This window comes from Tinamus guttatus, unplaced genomic scaffold (assembly GCF_059628265.1).
Source record: "Tinamus guttatus ecotype Peru unplaced genomic scaffold, ASM5962826v1 Tinamus_guttatus_pri_ptg000439l, whole genome shotgun sequence".
NCBI classification, from domain to species: Eukaryota; Metazoa; Chordata; class Aves; order Tinamiformes; family Tinamidae; genus Tinamus; species Tinamus guttatus.
This window is the reverse complement of record NW_028288973.1, coordinates 1,363,588-1,382,235: the sequence shown is the minus strand read 5'-3', so window position 1 is coordinate 1,382,235 and position 18,648 is coordinate 1,363,588. Positions and strand designations below refer to the sequence as shown.

The following is an 18,648-nucleotide window of genomic DNA, read 5'->3' as shown; positions in this document are numbered from 1 at the left end:
CCTCCTCGGCGCGGCCCTGGGTGCCCCTCTCCCCTACAAGTGTCCGTGTGTGCAAGCGGTTGCGCGGGCTGAGGGGCCCCCTCCGCTGTCCCCATATTCCCCGCCCCTCCACACAAACACACATCCGTTTCTGCAGGACGAGAGGGGCAGCGGGGCGGGGGAGAAGCGGGAGCGACACCGGCCTTCCCTGAGGCAGCGAGCGGGTAGCGCGGGCCGCGGCGAGGGGCGAGGGCGCCGCGCGGCTCGGCTCGGCTCGGCTCGGCACACACAAAATGGCGGCGGCGCCGGCTGGCCCCGCGCGGCGGGAGGCGCGGCCCCGGCTCGGCGCGAGGAGGCGGGCGGGGAGCGCGGGGCTCGGCCCGCTGGGCGGGCCCTGGCCGCCGCCTGTGGAGGCCCTGGCGGGCGGCGACCAAGAGCTGGCGAGGCTCGGCTGGGCCCCGGTGCCGAGGTACGGGGCAGCGCGGCTCGGGGCTCGGCTGGCCCCGCTCCTGCCGCCTCTTCCCGCGGCGATGGGGGGTGCTCGGGTGGCACGAGGAGGGATCACCCCGGGAGGCTGCGGCCTGAGGTGGTGTCGGGGCTGAGGGAAGGAGTGCGGAGGGCTGCGTCTCACCGCGGGGCGGCCCCGTCCCTGCCTCCCGCCTGGAGGCCCTTTCCCAGGAACCTGGAGCAGAGCTTCCCAGGGCTTCCCCCTTGCTGACCTTATCATGGCTGGGGGTGTCTGGATTGGGGCAGGACTCAGCCGTGGCAGCTCTGATCAATGCAGGATTTGGGCTCAGCTCTGCAAAGCTTATTCTCTGGACAGAAGCACTTCTGAGCCTTCACTGTAGACTTAGTTCACTTCAGTGTGCTAACTGTGAACGCAGGCCAGAAAGTCTTTGCCCCCAAAGTACATCTTCTTCTACTTGTTTTCCATAAAAATGGTGTCTAATTTGCAGCTTTCTCAATCAGGTGCGTTCAGGCAAACCCCACGTAACCTTGGCCAGAACTAAGGAGCAATGTCACAACAACTCTTCTACCGTGCGCTGGTGTCTGCAAAATGGCTCTCAGAAGCTATCAAGTCCCAGCAGTCTGGACTGGCTTTGAGAATTGTGGATGCATCCTGGTATTTGCCAAAGATGAAGCGTGACCCAAAGCGGGAATTCGAGGAACGACACATACCTGGTGCAGTTTTCTTCGACATTGACCAGTGCAGTGACCGTACTTCACCCTATGATCATATGCTGCCCAAGGCTAGTGACTTTGCTGAGTACGTGGGGAAGCTGGGTGTGGGGAATGATTCCCATGTTGTAGTGTACGATGGCAGTGACCAAGGACTCTTCTCTGCACCCCGGGTGTGGTGGATGTTTCGGACCTTTGGACATGAAGCAGTTTCCCTTCTAGATGGTGGCCTGAAGAACTGGCAGCGAGAGGGAAATTCGCTGAGCTCTGGAAAGAGCCAGGTAGCTCCCTCTGAGTTCCATGCCTCCCTGGACAAGTCCATGGTGAAAAGCTATGAGGACATCATAGATAATTTGGATTCCCACCGCTTCCAGCTAGTGGACGCACGCTCTGCAGGACGGTTCCGGGGAATAGAGCCGGAGCCCCGAGATGGTAATATACCTGCTGAGGCACTGACAGCATAAGCAGGGGCTTCATTTAGGGTGCCCACAGGCTTGACTCCTGTAAAGACAATGAAAGGAAATACAGCTGTCCTTTATGTGTCCGCCTGTCCTCCAAGCCCTTTGACTATCTACTGCTGCTTCTAGCTTAAAAATCACTTAAGAGTGAGGAAGGCCATGTGTTCTTTCTCATGAAGGGCTGGGCTGGGAAAAGTAGCATCCATACACCTTAGAAATGTTTATTAGTTTCTTCATGTTCTGATACTACCTTCCATACAGAGGCTGAGAAGGTGCTTCGGTTGGTGATTCTGCAGAGCGGACTGCTCTGATGCAGGGGAAGAAGAAGGGAACTTTGTAACAGCTTGCTTTGTCTGCTTGGTAACCTAAAGGTTAGAGTCCTCATTTCTGAGGGGTGCACATCGGAATGGTTGTCTGGTAAAGCAAACTTTAAGCAAAAATAAATAATTTATTTCAACAAAATATGGAGTTAAAAAAAAAGGTGTGTCCAATGAAACAGAACAGGTTTTGCAATGGACTCCTCCCAGGTAGTAGAGGTTAATTCCTGTCTGTATTCCTTTTCCTCCAGGAATTGAGCCTGGTCATATCCCTGGGTCCCTGAGCATACCCTTCACCGATTTCCTCACAGAATCTGGCTTAGAGAAGACCCCTGAGCAGATCCGCAGCCTGTTCCAGGAGAAGAAGGTGGACCTCTCCAAGCCGTTGGTAGCGACCTGTGGCTCTGGGGTGACGGCCTGCCATATTGCTCTGGGGGCGTACCTGTGCGGCAAACCCGATGTCGCTGTGTACGATGGCGCCTGGGTGGAATGGTACATGCGAGCACAGCCCGAAAATGTCATCTCTGAGGGAAAGGGGAAGACAGTGTAATAAGTCGCTTCCTCTCCTAGGCTTGCAGATATTTTGCCTTGAAACAGGATTTGGAATAAATGGATGAATCGTTCCTTGATGTGAGAAGTGTCATAACATGAAGGTATTGAGTAACAAACATGAGTACGTGAAGTTTAGGCACTTTCTTCCCGTATCGCAAGTGTGTTGATGCATAAGGATCATCTCTCTTACAGTATCAGATGAGAGAGAGTGCTGGTAGCAGTGTGGGGAAGCGATTGAATCAAGCCAGCCTCATGACTTGGGACATTTTGCCATGTTTACTCACAGGATGATCGTTCTTGTATAACTGGGCCTTATGATCATGCTCTTTGCCTGACTGTGAGCATCTGGATGCCTGTGTCCTAGAATCCACCCATGTAGATAATGGTCATTTTGAGCACAATGGCTAGGGAAAAGGCATAGTCATTGTAGAAGCAACTTTGTCTTCTAGTTTGGTGCTCGAGGAGTTAGAGATTGGCCTGGATTTCTTTTAGTGCTTGGAATCTTAACTGCAATGTGTGCTTAGCTGGTTTTGTATCCCGTATACCTCACATCTTTTTATATCTATCTATATAAATAATAAAAAACTTGGATTAAAAATATTAAATAAATGTGTTTTCAAGGCCTTTCTACTAAATGGTGCTTATGTGGATGTGAGTCTTTCCTATGGAATCAATGTTTATGGGATCAACTTTTCTGATGGTTCAAGTGAGATTTTTTTTTTTTTCTTTCTTGAGTAGAATGACTTTTCCTTTGCAAGCCTTAGGGTCCAAGAACAGTTACATATAGCTCTCCCTTGAGGGTTATATGCCACTTCTTCTGCCACTTTCTTCCTTCCAGTCTTTTGCCCATTGTTTTTTGGTCTAAAACAGAGTCACAGCTCTATTCTTCAAAGACTGGATGCCAGCTCACATGCTGCAAATTGGGTTACAGGAGTGTTGTTATCCCTTCCATGAGACATATCATATGACTTTGAGGAACTTCGGGGAATTGGAACCTATAGAGGAATAATGCAAAATGTCAGGAATTTTTTCCCTGGGACCACTGTCACGTATTTCAGAAATGAAATCTCCCTAAGCAAAGCTAGTTCAACAATTTCTTCTCTGTGATATTTTCCAAAAAAAGAAGGACAGACAGCAACTGTTCCAGCTCACTGGTAACTCAGAAAGTTAATGAGCCAGGTTCTGCTGTTGGGCATGCAGCAACATATGCTTATGGAAATCTGGAGCTGGTGGTGTCATCCTTTCTGAGGATGCAATAGATGCTTCCTGCTGTAGCCTTGCAGGTCTCCTCCTCGCCAGTGGCTACAAAGGTTGGATCCTTGCCAAATGGAGAGGCTTGTTCTCTGTTTCTTTATGCCAGCGTTGTCTGGAGGTCTGGCTTCTTATTGGACCTGGCTTGCGTGGACATGAGCCCTGTTTCTGCAAGTTTATGGTGTTTCATTGTTCAGATGATTTGTTCCTCTGACCTTTGCAGCCCCACATACTTCCTGATCTCTCTCCCCCCATTTCCAGTAACTGAAGTATTCAATTCCCTGACATAGGTTCAGTCTGATAACCTTGCTCTTCGGGGCCTTGCATCTGGTGTTAACAGCAAGCACTGGGTATAAGGTTTGAAAGATCTGAAATGACTGACCCTATAGGCAGGCAGTGAATGAAACACAGATCTGGCCAAGTTTAATCATTATTTTTATTGGTTTTGATATTGTCTCTTTGCACTTAGGCTTGTACAAAAGCACTTCTGCAGGTCACAGAATGATCTGCAAATTGTGAAAGCTTCAATTCTGGATCAGTTTATGATCCAGTGGATGGGTTAGTTTTCTTCCTCATACAGAAAAGTTTTCAGTTTTCTTGTTTTGAATTGTCCGGACATATAATGGTGTTTGTAAAGGCTGGTAGCAACGCTTTGCTTTATTCCATGGTGGGTAATTTTCCAGCAACTGTTTCCTGGGGAGAAAAGGGAGGAACTAGCCAACACGTCACGTAAATCACTTGATTGCAGTCTTTAAACTCTCTGTGAAGGGGCTTCCCAATCCGAGCAATGGGGACACTGCTTTTAAGGCAGTGCAGGGGCAGCACTATCTAGTAAAAGATCCTGCAATAGGGCTGGGTCATGACATCTTTTTGATTCAGGATTTCTAACTTCTCCCACCATCAGCCAAGGTTAAGAGGCATTCGCTGACATGGCACTAAGGTTTACCACCCTGGGTGTGGCTATGAGATGAAATATTTTATGTCAATATGTGGTCAGGCCACTATACACACACAGACAATAATTCAAGAATTCTGCCACTCCTCTTCTTCTCCAGGAATTTACTTACTAGAGAAATAATATGCCTTCTTACAGACTTCATTCATCATTTCCAGTGCATATATGGGGCTGGCCACTGCCCACTGCAGCTTTAAGCACTGTTTCCTTTGGCGGCATTGCAGTGCTTGAGTTTAACAGCAATCTCTCTACTACCTCTTGAGCCTGAGCACTTTTTTCTCTTTCACATGTGCTAGGGAGGCATGTCTGGTGCAGTCCAATGAGCTATATGGAATTTGTAAACTAAGTGAAAGGGGTTTTGTTTGTTTGTTTTGTTTTGTTCTTTTTGTTTGTTTGTTTTTTGTTCTTTTTTTCCTTCTTTCCTTGTTCTGCATTTTGGCTGAATGACTCCGTGTCATCCAGCAGGACCTTTCCCCTTCTCTGGCATGTGTGCCAATGTTTGCAGCAGTCAGTTGCCCTTCTCCCTGCTGGTTTTGAATCACAGAATCTTCCAAGAAGTTGATCCATTTTCTCATTTTCCCAGGTTTCATCAAATCCTTTACCAGACGCTTAGCTTTCATTTCCCAGCTCTGGGGAAATAGAGAGCTTCTTCCTCACCCCAAATTATTTTGTCTCTGTGGGGTGTGCCCTGTTACATCATGCATCAAAAATCTGTCTTAAGACAGTGTCTTCTGATATTCTCTTTCCCTTCTGATGAGATCCATTCTCATGCTGCAAGCAAAGCACTGGAAATGTTGTGGGGCCTGAGACAATGTTTTCAAAGCCTGGTGACTGCAAAGCCTATTTTGAGCTGTAACAGATGCTACCGGACATATGGCACAGCTGAGGAGCCTTGCAGCAGGACTATAAATGCTCTACAGATCTTTGTCCCTGACTCAGTGGGTGGATTTCCTGTGAGAACTGGAACCATGGAAGGGGAGAAGTAGATATAAATGCAATTTGCTAAAGTTCCTAACAAGTCCATGGGAAAAAAAATGCCACTGGGAAAGGCAGATAAAGTGTCTTGGGTGGAACAGGGCTTGTGGCAGCTGAGAAGGATGCTTAAAAAACAGCTTTAATGTGGGAAGAGGGTCACACTGACAAATGGCTAATTTGAGATGGAGCTGTTACAGATCTCTATAAATGCCAGAAACGTGGGTCAGTATATAAATTCTTTATTGGCTTATAGGTATGTTTTACTATCCATAATGCTTTTGTCTTAAACCAGTGTTGGACTTTGTGAGAGCAGTCTGGTTAATGGATAACTCCATGGCTGTCTCAGAGCACAGCACAGCTTTGAGGGTCTGAGCAAAATCTGAGCTGTGAGGAGGAAGTCACATTAATGATGCTGGAGGATCTGCTCTATGCCTGGTGACAAAAGAGTGCGTATACTGTGTGAAGCAGCAGTAATTGGGAGGAATGGGAAGTTCACTCCAGGAGGTGAGCACAGGGTGACAGGGAAATGAGCCAGGTTGTTGCCCAGACACTGGTGAACCTGAGTGAGCAGCCCCCAGAGTGCCATGGAGCATTTTAGTGCATTTTTTGGCTTGGGGTTGTGATGGTGTTTTGTTTGGATCTGCTTGTGGTGCTGAGAACAAGAACCCCAAATGAGCCAAAGATCAGGCAGCACATCACCCCTCTCCCTCACATCTGCACATCACTTGACAGTTCCTGTTTTGACCACAGGCCTGGTCACAGGAGACTGAGCCTGGAACGTAATGAGAGAGGAGAGAATGTTTCTCCAACCCAAAGATGTTGTGGGGAGGGAACCACTGTCACATTTTAACTACGTATATATTTGTGATGATCCAGATCAGATAGCTGGGGCCTGTTCCAGCTGCCATTGCCACTGAGTGCTGCTCTTCAGTGTTTGTGGAATAGGGGGATGAGGAGATCTAGGGCTCTGGGTCATATCTGCTGCAACCCACTCAGTCGCTTTCCTAGAGCTCTGGTGCCAGACATTCCCTCATATACGGAGACTCTGCTCACTTTCCAGGGATGTGGCTGTTTTGCACACATTCCTCATCCTTTTCACTGTGTGTTTGCAATATAGCTCCCCTTTTATATGGTGTAAGCACAGAAAGGCCTCCAAGTGCAATCCCAGAGTCCCTCCTTCCTCACCTGCCTTCATTGCCTGCTGTGCTCTTGCTTCCCTATTGCTGCCCAGCAGTTGGATTGCACTGTTTCATGCCCAGCATCCCAGTAAATCATTTGTTCCCCCTGTGGGGCACACTTTCCCCACAGCCCAAAGCAGGCCTTCTCTGACAGCACTACTGGCCCTTTCTAGTGATGACTGCTGCATGAACTTGTTCCTGCCAGCACCTGCAGGCAACTTTTCTTGTTTCTCACATCTTTCTTCGGTCCAGCTTACAACCAAGTATCTTGTGAAGGTTTTCTCTCCTCCCGGCACTCTTCCAACAGAGGTGGTAAATGATGCATATATACCCACTGTCTTTATACACTGTTTTGAATGCAGGTACTCTGCTCACAGACCACATGGAACACAAGCAGCTAGAGGGATTCTAGATCCCAGCATGCCCAAGGACCTTTCTCTTCCTGCCTTGATCTGCCTTGCTTTGGTGTCAATCAAGCTGGACTGTGCTGCTACAAAGAAATTGTTTTCATCTCACCTCTATGTACAGTGCAAGGAGTTTTCTTTGCCCAGCTTACTGCAGATTTAGCGGCAACTTGCAGAACTTTACTTGTCCTCCTCAGTCCAGTTCTTTCAGAAGAGGACAGTTTCTTCTCCACGATCTTGCTCCAAAGTGAATTCATTAGCTAAATGATCATTCCAGTTTAATCCCAGATGTGTGTTCCCAGCCCAAAAGAGCAGTGACGCAGTCTGTGGCAATACATGGTGATTCAGCGGGTGATTCCCGCTGACATTCTACAATGCAACAACGGCCTAAGAGCAGCTCTGTAACATCAGTGATGTATCATAAACAGTGTACCCAGCTGGATTCTCCAGACTGTGATATATGTACTGAATGTGACATTGTGCATGACGCTTTGCTGGTTTACACGATAAGCCTGATGAAGTTCTTTCACTTAACAGTAACCTTCCTGGTTTTGCTCTGTCCCTAGCCAGCCCCCTCTCCTGTCTACCCAGGGCCTGTCTGCGCAATTGCGCCAGTCTCTGTGATTAACTGAATGATCAGTAGTGCTTTATGGCTTTACGTAACCACACTGCCCTATGGAAGCTCTTCCTTGCTGCTGTCTCTTTCTGTGCATGTGTTTTATATATATTTATCATCAAAGCAGGAGAAACAGACATTTGGTTATCTATATTTATGTCTCCTCTCTCTCTTCTATTTCTCCTTGATTTTCAATGGACCTTATCAAGGACATGCTAATTGCTTTTCAGAAATATGTCTGGTGACAGCATTCAAATCAGGCCCTATACTTAGCCTGCAACACTGACTCATCACAGCATTTCAGTCAGTAACTCACTATGGGCTGATTTCCTCCCAAAAAGGGTTTTCACCTATGAGGTGAACTCCTCAACTTTCAGCATTCTGCTGTATGAGAGAGGTTATGGTGGTGGGAGGAGGCTACCTCTACTTTTCCTCTTACTCGTAGTATACTTCACCCCAGAGCCCAAGAAAAGCAAGATTTGACATGCTGGCCACGGATAGTAGTGTGGATGGAAGAAGATATGCCCTGAAAGCAGACCATCCCTGAACCATGAGCAGCAGTGGAAGGGTTGGGGAAGAGGGCAGGGAAAAGGAACACCTAAAAATGAGCAAGAGGCTGAGGGGCTGAGACAGGTCAGGAGGAGAGGGAGATGGGGTGAACCCTTGATAAGAAAGAAGACAAATGCAAGGCAGATTTCTTGGGTAGGGAGATAAGGGGCACAAGTTGCCACCTCCACCCACTGCATTCATATCAGCGAAACACAGTTTCAGCCTTTGCTGGAGCTGTAGCCAGCACAGGGAAGGTCCTGCCTCCCTTGCACACCAGAGCACAGAGCAGAGCTCTTGGACTTGTCAAAAGTTTGTCTTGAAGCTGGAAGCAGGAAGAGAGTCCCACAGTCCAGGGCTGTGTTACACTCCATGATTCAGGTTTCGTCAGTATTAACCTGAGCATCTTTGATGCCATCGGCTGCTGTGCAGAGAGACTGACCTAAGGGACTAAGCTGGTCCAGAGCCTGCTTTTCATCCTCTCCCTATTATTGGTTATCCTAGTGCCTGGCCAGCTCCTGATATAAATTAAAAGAGATCCAGAGCTGTTTGATCTTGCACCCTGCAGAGCTGAACTGTTCATGTGCTGAAATTAGCTGAAAGTAATTGGACGTCAGCAATCATCTAAAGCATCTCTTCCATGTAAGCCTCTCTTTCCTCCTCCTTTTTGCATTGCTCCGCAGTAGGAAGAAAGTACGTGGTTATATTCTCTGTGTTTGTCAAAGAACTCCTTTATCCTGGGTGATTTAGGGAAAGAGTGATGAGGAGGAGTCTTCACACTCCTTCAGGGTAAAAGGTAGTGATTTATAAAGAAATAATAAATAAATAAATAAATAAATAGAGAGAGAGGGAGAGAGAAAGAAGGAAGGAATAAAAGAAAAATATGAGGAAAACAACCTTTCTCTCTTTTTTTTTCCCACCCTGTTAACCTAGTAGAACCTCTGCTCAGAAGACACAAAGGTCTAGGTGCAAGAATGATAGTGTCAGCAAGGAACTATAGTTCCTTTGCCTTGGCAAAGAAGAAGCAGAAGGTTGCTTCAGTGAAGGGGAAACCTTGGGCCACAATCAGGTGGAGTTAGGGAAAACATCATCCTTTCATTTCCCAATATATTTGAGCTGCTGGCAACCATGCTTATGCTTCAATCCAGTGTCCCAGAGGGCAGGGGTTGCTGTTTCTCCAGACCAGTTAGTGGGGAATATGTCCTGGGGCAAAGGTAAAATTCCACTCAAGGCTGATTTAAAATCTCTGCTTGCTATTGGCAAGGTGAAGTCAGAGAGGATGGGGAAAGGAGAGAGGGGGATCTCTGGCACAGTTTGTGTGGTAGGACAGCAATGGACGAAAGTTTGCTGTTTCGGTGACTGTTTCAAGCACAAAGAAAAATGAATCCTGCCCTCTGCCAGCACTTCGCAAAGCCAGGGTACATTTCCTAGAAGTGCCTCTACATATGTTAGCAAGAAGGCAATTGTCCATATATTATTGCAGCAAGAACAGCATGGCAAGTGGTACAGGAGCTGTGAGCCTAGGAAAGCAGATCTCCTGCAGGGAAAGCGGTGCTATAACCTGCTGAGTGCCAGGGAGCAGGTTGTTCCTCCTGACTCCAGACAAGCTCAAATGCAAGTCCCAGGGCTGGAAACAGGCAAACTACCAGCTACAGAGTTGCAGTTCTATACTTCACTGAGGTCATCTTGCTTACAGTATCCCCTTTTCCAGGAACAGTAGTCTGGGGAAAACTACAATTCCCAGTACCCTTTTGTGCATGCCTGTGCAAACTACAGTTCCCAGAATCTTTTAATGAGTCAGAGATGATGTTCATGGAAATAAATGCCGAGGATTTTTGCATAACACCCTGCACCTCGGAAGTGCTGGCCAGCCCTTAACTTGGTTAGTCAAAATGGGAACCTTGGAGAAGCCGGAGAGCATCTGCACTGCAGAGCTTTAGTTTTGCTCATTCCTGACAGCAGCAGCGATATCGTACAGCACAGAGCACCCCTGCTCTCCACCTAGCCCCGTTTGTAGTCACAGGGCCCATAGCAGCCCTGAGAAATACGGCTGCTGCAGAGAGAGAGGCAGATGAACTACAGATCCCGACATCCCCTGGTGGGCAGCACCTGCAGCAGTCCCTGCACACCGAGGGGATGAGGATGAGGATGGAGGGCGGGGAGGAGACGCAGGGCGCTGCGGGGCTGCGCTGCACCTGGGACATCCTGCCGCCCGCCGGCACCCAGGCCAAGTGGGTGAAGCTCAATGTGGGGGGCACCATCTTCCTCACCACCAGGCAGACCCTGTGTCGGGAGCAGAAATCTTTCCTGTGTCGCTTGTGCCAGGGCGAGGAGCTGCAGTCAGACCGGGTAAGGCAGCCGGCTTGCCTCCTGCACCATGCCCCACTGAGAGCAGGGGGGCTGGAAAGATGCTGGGATGAAGCCAGACCCCAACAGATGCAAGAGGAATTAAGGCCCCTCTCCTGAGAACCTTCTCTTGCTTTCCTTGCCAGATGCTTGTGCGCTGTGTTGTAGCACAGCACCTTTCTCCCTGATCTGGGGAAAAAGAGAGTCCATCTCCCCTCTTTTCTGGCTCTCGTGTCTCACACTATCTCACTATCCCCCAAAAGGTCCCAGATCTACATCCCAGCTCTATCTCCCTGACTCAGCCTTGTTTCTGTAAGGGCTGTATGTCTGTTCTCTCACGCCAGCCCTGTACACCCTGTACACAAAGTCACAGGAGGAGCTAGAGGCTTTTTGTTTGTTTGTGTTTTGTTGTTGGTTTGTTTTTGTTTTGTTTTGTTTTGGCTTTCATAGCTGCTTTTCTCCGTGCTGAAATGGGCATCTAAGAGATAATGAGACAGGAGTTAAAATCCAAGCAAGGCTGATATGGACTGGGGCTCTCCATAGTCCACATCAGGGAAGTAAATTGCAGAAGGTGGTGCCACTTACTGTGTGAGTTAAACGTTTTAGAGAGTCAAAGTCCTACTAAAACACAGAAAAAAAAAAAAAAAAAAAAACTTTTTTTTTTTCCCTCCAGAACTTTGATTTGCTGTGTTGAGCATTGCAAATAGGTTTGTTCTCCCCTCTGTGGGTACAGGCCAAGGACTTAATCACCCAGCCTTTGGCTTGGCACACTGGTTGGCTGTTTTATTGTGTAAGTGAGTGTCCATGCATGTGTTTAGGATCCTTTTGCTTTATTTCATCATCATTCCTCAGATCATCTCATGAGGATAAGGAGTAATGTCATCTTCTTTTTCCACTCGACAGCTGCTGTGTGCCTTGTGCAGTGGTGTACAATGGAGGAGCTGAAACCATTGGCTTTGCCCATGGTCTCCAAGGAACCTTAGAAATAGTGGACATTTCTGCTTATATTAGGATATGTAGGATTAGTATTTTCCTCTAATCTGAAGCATGTGAGAGTTGTTGAAACTTTTCCCATATGATTTTTCTCCTTATGGTTCATCTCTATTACTAGGATGAGAACGGTGCATATCTAATAGACCGGGACCCCACTTACTTTGGACCCATACTGAATTTCCTCCGTCATGGGAAGCTGGTTCTGGATAAAGATATGGCTGAAGAGGGTGAGTTTTGGAGCTCAAAAACTTCCCACTTAAGATTCCTCCTGGAACCAGAACACAGGGCAATTTGCTGTTCATCTTGTAGTTTCCTACTGTCCTCCTTTGGTGTGGGGACATTTGAGAGTGCTGGCCCTGCTGCTCTTGGAAATCACACAAATGCCTCCTTTCCTTAGGGGCTTTGAAGAGGGTGGGAAAGTCATCCTATGATTGTTGTGGCTTCTCAACTGCTAGTTCAGCAGAGACGTCACTGAAGCAGAAGTAGTCAAGGTCTCTTAGCCTCAGTAAACTGTTTTATCATCTGTTCTGGATCCTCTTATTTGGGCTTTGTGACTGAAGTGTCTGTTAATAATTAAATATTTCTACTAGTAATGAAAACCCAAAAGATGAAGTTGATCTAGCTCATCTCTTCTCCTGATTGTAATAAAGACCATCATTAATTGGTTATACGCGTTTATATGTCAGTAGAGCCTTATGGGTTGAGGCCTGCAGCAGTTTCAGTGGAACGGGACAGACAAACCAATCCCTCATTTGAGATTGACAAAATCCAACAGGATAACTCTCTAACATGATCTCAGGGTTATCAGTTAATAATTTCTTATGCATCATTTTCTTTTGTTGTTGTTGCGGCTTCCGTTTTGTTTTGGGGGATTTTTTGACATTAAAGAAGTAGACAATTCTAAAGACAGGCTATGCTGTTCAGCCTCTGCTAAGTACAATTTCTGCAGGTTCATCAGTCTTCTCATCTCTCAAGTATTTTTACCTAACAAAATGATTTTTTTTCCAGAATTGTCTTATGGGTTATGAGTACAAAATAAAACATCCGTGCAGTGATACAGAACAACAATAAACATGATTATGAGGTGTTTTCTCCTTGTTACTTTTTGTAATCCTCACATCAGACAGAATTCAGCCACAGGCTTTAATATAAAAATCTGCAGCATAACGGGAGTCTGGTTCACAGCTTGATACTGCCTTTTGTCCCTGCCACAGACACTGAGACTGACATGAAATAAAACTCATCAGATGAGTCAGGATATAATGAAGGGCTCTGAGTGGGCTGGACAGAGCTGGATCAATCCACCCTACCAGTTGAATCTGTGTACACCCCTGGGTACATGTGAATGTCGGTTGCTACCCTCCTTACCGTCATTGATGCACCTTGCTTTCCCCAAAGGCCTCTAATGAACAGGAGAGTCTCAGGAGAGGTGGTAGATGCACGCAATATATATATATATATATATTTTTTAAAAAGCACATCCCTGTTTACCTGCTTTAAGGTGAAGCACAGGTGAGAGAGTGACAGATTGTCTGAAATGTATGCAGTTGCTGGTGGTCACTTTTCCCTGACTGCCTCAAGAGAATGGTGGAGATTTTCTAGGGTCTCTCACTGATGAGATTAGAACAAGTCGTGTTTTCCTGCCTTCCAAAGAGTGCTAAGGCAAGGTGGTAATTCATGGGCCTTAGAGAGAGGCTGGAGCTTACATTTATTCATCTTGGCCAGTAATCTGGTAGTGATTGTCATACTCCCAGGAAAAACTTTTCCCTGCCTGTAAAGGTAATAGCAGGTAATTGGCTCAAACCTTCATTGTGCCTGTTTCTGAAGTAGTAGATAGCATAATGGAATTGGAGTGAGCAATCAGGACCACAGTGCAGAAAGACAGAGTCAATTTCCTGTAGTAAGAGGTTTGAGCAACAGAAATGAGAGTGAGGCCATAGTGTCATTTCTCCCAATATAAGGGAGAGGACCTTGGGAAGCTCTGAGCTGATCTTTTGCAAATCGAAAAACAAGAAATCTCTGTTAACATCTTTGTGTCTTTGTTGTCTCTCTCTCTCCTTCTCTGTCAGGGGTTCTAGAAGAAGCTGAGTTCTATAACATCGGGCCTTTAATCCGAATAATCAAGGATAGACTGGAGGAGAAGGATTACACAGTAACTCAGGTACAGATGGAAATGGCAAGCAAAGACATAGTGGGAGAAGGAGAAAATGCTAAAAAGGAGAAGTGAGCCTACAGAGAGGGCAGACTAGGAAGAAAGAGCCAGAAAAGATGAAACTAATTAGAGCTTATATGCTAATCTCTGTATAACAAAACAGTGCCAGAGGCAGACTACCATCATTTTAGTTATGATAAAACTGCCTTGTTTTGCAGCCTCAGAGGTATCACTGGATGTAGCTGTTGAAACAAAATGGGCCCCTATAACTTTTCAAACAAGCCAGCTGATCAGTGTGGGTATGGAAGGATGTTTACAAGGAGAGTGGAGATGTTGTGGGGAGGAGGGCTTTGGTGTGGGAAACCCCAGGAGAATAATCACAACAAAGAACAGGGGGGTACTTGGAGAGGTACTTAGAGGAAAAAAGTGAAGGGATGTCTGTGAAAGAGTTAAATGCAGAAAACAAGGCACAAGGAATTGATCCTGTGGCAGAGCTGCACCTTCTCCTGGCCAGCAACCTTTTCAAACCTGTCTTCTGGGAATATTTGACTAATGTCTCACTTTTCATCACGTATGTCTCTGGTTCTAAGCTTCCAGTAACAAACAGTCCCTTTGTGCTTCCAAAATCCTATCTGCCTTTGTGTCATTTGTGTAAAGGACTTTCTGTAATGACAAATGCAAGTACTCCATAGGAAAGAGCCAGTATCCTCTATGAACAATGTAGGAAACTCTCAGCTCATTCCCTTCCCTCCAGAACAGATACAGTTGCACTTGTCTGCCTGGACAGCACAGTAAAAAGCTGGGATGTAATTCCTCCTGTCCTTTATCCTCAAGGAAGGGTACTACTGCATGTTTGTCTGCTGGAGAGCAACAGCCTTTAGCATGGGACCTGGGCAACATGCTCCCTGCAATTTTGCTTGTAGGTGCCTCCCAAGCATGTCTACCGGGTGCTGCAGTGCCAGGAAGAGGAGCTCACTCAGATGGTTTCCACTATGTCAGATGGATGGCGGTTTGAGCAGGTTTGGAGAGGGAAGAGAAGGGTGGGCAGGAGTTGTCTTTTGGGGTAAAGATCATTCTCACAGGAATATTGGAATAATAGGCAGGTCCCACACATGGCAACACACCTTCCCACTCTGGAAATACTGCTCAGTCACTGATGTAGTTGTCATGTTGGCTACTGCCCTGACTCTTCCCTCTAATTTTTGAAGATGTAGTGTGTCTTTCTGGGGTGTGAATGAGATTAAGGTGTTTGAATCCTGGACTGCACAGTGAAGGTGTTTGAATTCCGGCCAGAGAACCAGCCCCTCCTGGTATTCTGTGCCACTTAGTTATCAGGCCTTTCTAGTAGAGATAAGGATTAGACTCCATGCTGCATGAAGAGTTTTCTCTCCTGCTTTCTAAGCAAGTGAAGTGGATGTCTGTAGTAACATAGGTATGATCCTAGCACTTTTGTCCTCTCTAGCTTGTGAACATTGGCTCATCTTATAACTATGGGAATGAGGATCAGACAGAGTTCCTGTGTGTAGTCTCCAAGGAGCTGTACAACTCTCCCAATGGCACGAGCTTGGAGCCCAGCCACAAAGCCAAGGTGAGACCAAGTTTGTTAACACCCTGCTCTTGTTGCCTATGAGACCTTTCACACTGTTTGCTACCTCTTTCTTTCCATCCTTTGCTGTGACTGTGGGGCATCCCTATGGTGAAATATGGAGCTTGACCTGGTGTTCAGCACCATGACATTACATCTCTTGCCAAAAAGGAGGAGAACATGTGTTAGATGTGGTAGAGCCCAGCCGTTTAGGACAAATGGATTTAATAAGCGCCTCAGTATTTCCCATGCTATTCTAACATCCTTCTCATCCTGCCTCAGGACCATGCTGTGTATGTCACTCAGCCATTAGGGTGTAATTGCCTCAAAGGCTTTATAGCATTCCCTTTTCTTGCTGAGTCTCAGGCTAAAGGGGCAGGAGAACACCTGGTCCCCTCCCAAGGGATGGATAGAAACATGTGCATGACATCCTGAGGGCAGCTTGGATTTGGGAAGGAGTGCTAGCAACTGATGACAGACAATGGGATGACAACATTTGTAAGTACGTTAGATACCTCTAACCTGATGATACAGAGGAAGACAAATCTCTGCTTCCTGACCCAGAGTTCTCTTGGCTATAGGGAGAAATTCCTTTCTATGACAGTATCATGAAGACTGCTTAATATCCTTGTGTGTGAGCAAGAAACACCACGGCTCATCTTGCAAGTGTCTCCACTCTTTCTTCCCTTTATCCTGCATGCTGGGCCGCAGAGCACAAAGGAGGACCCGGAGGAGGAAGAGCAGGAGGTGGAGGAGGAGGTGGAGAAGGAGGCAGAGGCAGAAGCAGAAGCAGAGGAGAAAGGTGCAGCAAATCCATGAGGAAAATGATAAAAATAAGCATAGACCCGTCCACCCGTCTGGTGAGAGTTCACAGCTAGTGGCAGGGAAGCTCTAGGGTTGGGGGAAAATCATTCCAGGGAGCAGGAGTTGCTCTGGGGATGACGATCACGGGGGAGAGCTGTTACCTTGGCTGCTGCTTTGCATTTTTAACAATTTGGTTTATTTATTGTTTTATTTTTGTTTGCAGACTGTCCATCTACTCAGGATTCTTCTAAACTCTTTCTTCCTCTGGACCCTCCTTCCTGCTCCCCTACCCTCTGCTCTCCATTTGTCACTGAGATGTTTGTCTCCTTGTGGTTACTTCCCTTCCACCCTACCCCACTTCCCTGCCTCCAGCAATGTTCCCTCTGCTCTCTTTGCCCCTCACAGCCTCTCCTCAGCAGCCTAGGTACCTTCTGCCCCTTCCCACCTCAGGGCCCTGTGTGCTCCCTGCTCAGGGCCCTTCCTCTGCCTCTCACTTTGCCTCCTCTGCAGGTACGTTACCTGTCTGCACTGTCAGATCCTGCCAGTCTGAACTCTGCATGAGTGACTCACTGCCTTCTTGTGGATACGGGCCCGGTTTGTAGAGCTGAGGGAGAGGAGGTGGAAAGGGAGGTGATGCTGAGTCATTACTAAGGCAGCTTTTCTGATTTTTTTTCCTCATATATGGGCCTTAGTCACCAAGCAGGCCATACGGTGCTGGACTAGAAGCTCTGGCAGCACAAGGGCAATCGCGGCTAGGAGAAATGAAAAGGGGTGGAAATAAATGCAAAGCCGGCAGTGGTGGCACTGCAGGAAGTCTGCCACGTGACTGCCTGACTCGCATGCCAGAACCCTTCTCCAGGCTGCCGTCCATAGCTCCTTTGGCAGCCAGAGAGCTGTCTGCAGAAGCAGCTTGTGATTTTTCCCTCCCCACTCCTACTTCCCCGGACATTTCCCTTACCGCCTCTGCAGGATGAAAATGCAGAAGGAGCAGGTGGCGAAGGCAAAGCAGAAACTGCAGTTCTGCACTCCAGATGTTCCCCCCAGCTGTGTGCGAATGTGCCTCAGTGCTCTCATGTACTCAGGGAGGCCACCTGGCCTGGGCTGCGTGCCGCTGGGGGTGCGGGCACACAGAAAGCTTAAAAGGGGGATGCCTCCTTCTTACTGGTAAAGCATGGGACTTTTATTAACCTGGAGATGCTGAGTACCACTTCCCATCCTGATGGAGAGCACTCGTTAGCTGTTTCTCTTGTCCTCTGTTCAAGAACCTCTTTGTCTGTGGCTGTGGGACCCAAGTATTATTCTCTTAAAAATCTGTGTATGTTACACAGACTTTCCCTCCTATTTCTTTTTTCCTTCACCTTCACTTCTTTTTTTTAATCTCTATTTTCTCTCACGTGCTCTTTCCCTCTTCCTGTTTCTTGCTCTCCCCTCCATGTTCAAATATTTTTTTCTGCCTTTGATTTTGTTTCTCTCTCTTTCATTCTCTAGCTGTTACAAGCCAGAAGCCTGAATATGATCCTGATCCAGTGTTTTAAATGGTGGTTTCTACATTTATTTTTGTAGTGTAGTGTATGTCAGCCCCTTGTGCTACAATGACATCCCCCTCCTCCTCCTCCTTCACTCTTCGCATGCAGCCTTTGGTTCTTACCAAGTGACCTCCATGACTCAGGCCTCCAGTGCATGGAGGAAAGAGGAAGGAGGAAGGCAGATGCTCCAAGGAGTGCCTGACCTGCTAGGATCTGGAGTCCACAGCCATCTCCCATGCCCACCAGACTGGCTTTCCTTAATCTCACAGTGGCCCTTGCTGGGGACATCAGTGCTCGGCCTCTACAGCATTCAGTTTCTAGCTGCAGGACTGGGGCTCTGATGTGTGGTAACAGTGGCCGTAGTCACGCAGGGCAGATAGTCTGGCCTTGTGTCCAGAGAGGCAAATGTGGAGCCACTGCATTTTTCTGGACCTGCACTGCTTGTGGGGTGTCCCTAGGGGTGTCCCTATGCTTGGTAACATGCTTGCTGGTGCCTCCTTCCCTCCCTATCCCGCAGAGAAGCCCTGTGTTGGCACACACGGGATAGGTGTGCTGCCTGGATACCTGTGGGGAATGTACTGGTGTCTGACATAGTGTCTGTTAGCACGAGCAGAGCCCTGCCTCTGGGAGTGGGGAGTTTGCTTCACCACCATGTCCAAGGACACCAGGTTTAACTCCTGAATAAATTTCACGGTATATTCCTCCATGCTGTGCCTTTCCTTTCAAGTGGCAGAAATTTAGTACTGGTGCGGGAGGGTGGGGGCCGCAAGAGAGGAGTTGGGTTCATCACCTGGAGCCAGCACAGGCTCTTTATGCTGGGCCTGTAGATTCT

At 47.5% G+C, this 18,648-nt stretch overlaps 2 protein-coding genes across 4 annotated transcripts; both read left to right on the top strand.

Moving 5' to 3' along the window:
- The first annotated feature begins 412 nt into the window (after window positions 1-412).
- On the top strand, window positions 413-2,840 carry MPST (mercaptopyruvate sulfurtransferase). The gene is made up of 3 exons (XM_088531904.1): window positions 413-448; window positions 949-1,590; window positions 2,185-2,840. Exons 2-3 carry the CDS (start codon window positions 996-998, stop codon window positions 2,481-2,483), a joined length of 894 nt encoding a protein of 297 aa, XP_088388030.1. The 5' UTR covers window positions 413-448; window positions 949-995; the 3' UTR covers window positions 2,484-2,840.
- A 7,694-nt stretch (window positions 2,841-10,534) lies between these two features.
- On the top strand, window positions 10,535-16,669 carry KCTD17 (potassium channel tetramerization domain containing 17). 3 transcript variants are annotated; one of them, XR_015913781.1, is made up of 7 exons: window positions 10,535-10,759; window positions 11,868-11,976; window positions 13,819-13,910; window positions 14,825-14,920; window positions 15,364-15,489; window positions 15,853-15,984; window positions 16,514-16,669. XR_015913781.1 is itself a non-coding variant. In XM_088531923.1 (7 exons), the coding sequence occupies exons 1-6, from the start codon at window positions 10,547-10,549 to the stop codon at window positions 16,303-16,305; spliced, it is 744 nt and encodes a 247-aa protein (XP_088388049.1). In that variant the 5' UTR covers window positions 10,535-10,546; the 3' UTR covers window positions 16,306-16,346; window positions 16,514-16,669. The 3 variants fall into 3 exon arrangements, 1 of the variants encoding a protein (XP_088388049.1); XR_015913780.1 differs by having other exon boundaries at window positions 15,847-15,984; XM_088531923.1 differs by lacking the exon at window positions 15,853-15,984 and adding an exon at window positions 16,198-16,346.
- Window positions 16,670-18,648: the final 1,979 nt, after the last annotated feature.

Bases quoted from the DNA above. Each gene is read 5' to 3' on its own strand.
- MPST (XM_088531904.1), top strand. From the start codon at position 996: ATGTCACAACAACTCTTCTACCGTGCGCTGGTGTCTGCAAAATGGCTC. The intron at 1,591-2,184 runs GTAATATACCTG...CTTTTCCTCCAG, and splicing joins AGAGCCGGAGCCCCGAGATG to GAATTGAGCCTGGTCATATC.
- KCTD17 (XM_088531923.1), top strand. From the start codon at position 10,547: ATGAGGATGAGGATGGAGGGCGGGGAGGAGACGCAGGGCGCTGCGGGG. The intron at 10,760-11,867 runs GTAAGGCAGCCG...CTCTATTACTAG, and splicing joins AGGAGCTGCAGTCAGACCGG to GATGAGAACGGTGCATATCT. The intron at 15,490-16,197 runs GTGAGACCAAGT...GCTGGGCCGCAG, and splicing joins AGCCCAGCCACAAAGCCAAG to AGCACAAAGGAGGACCCGGA.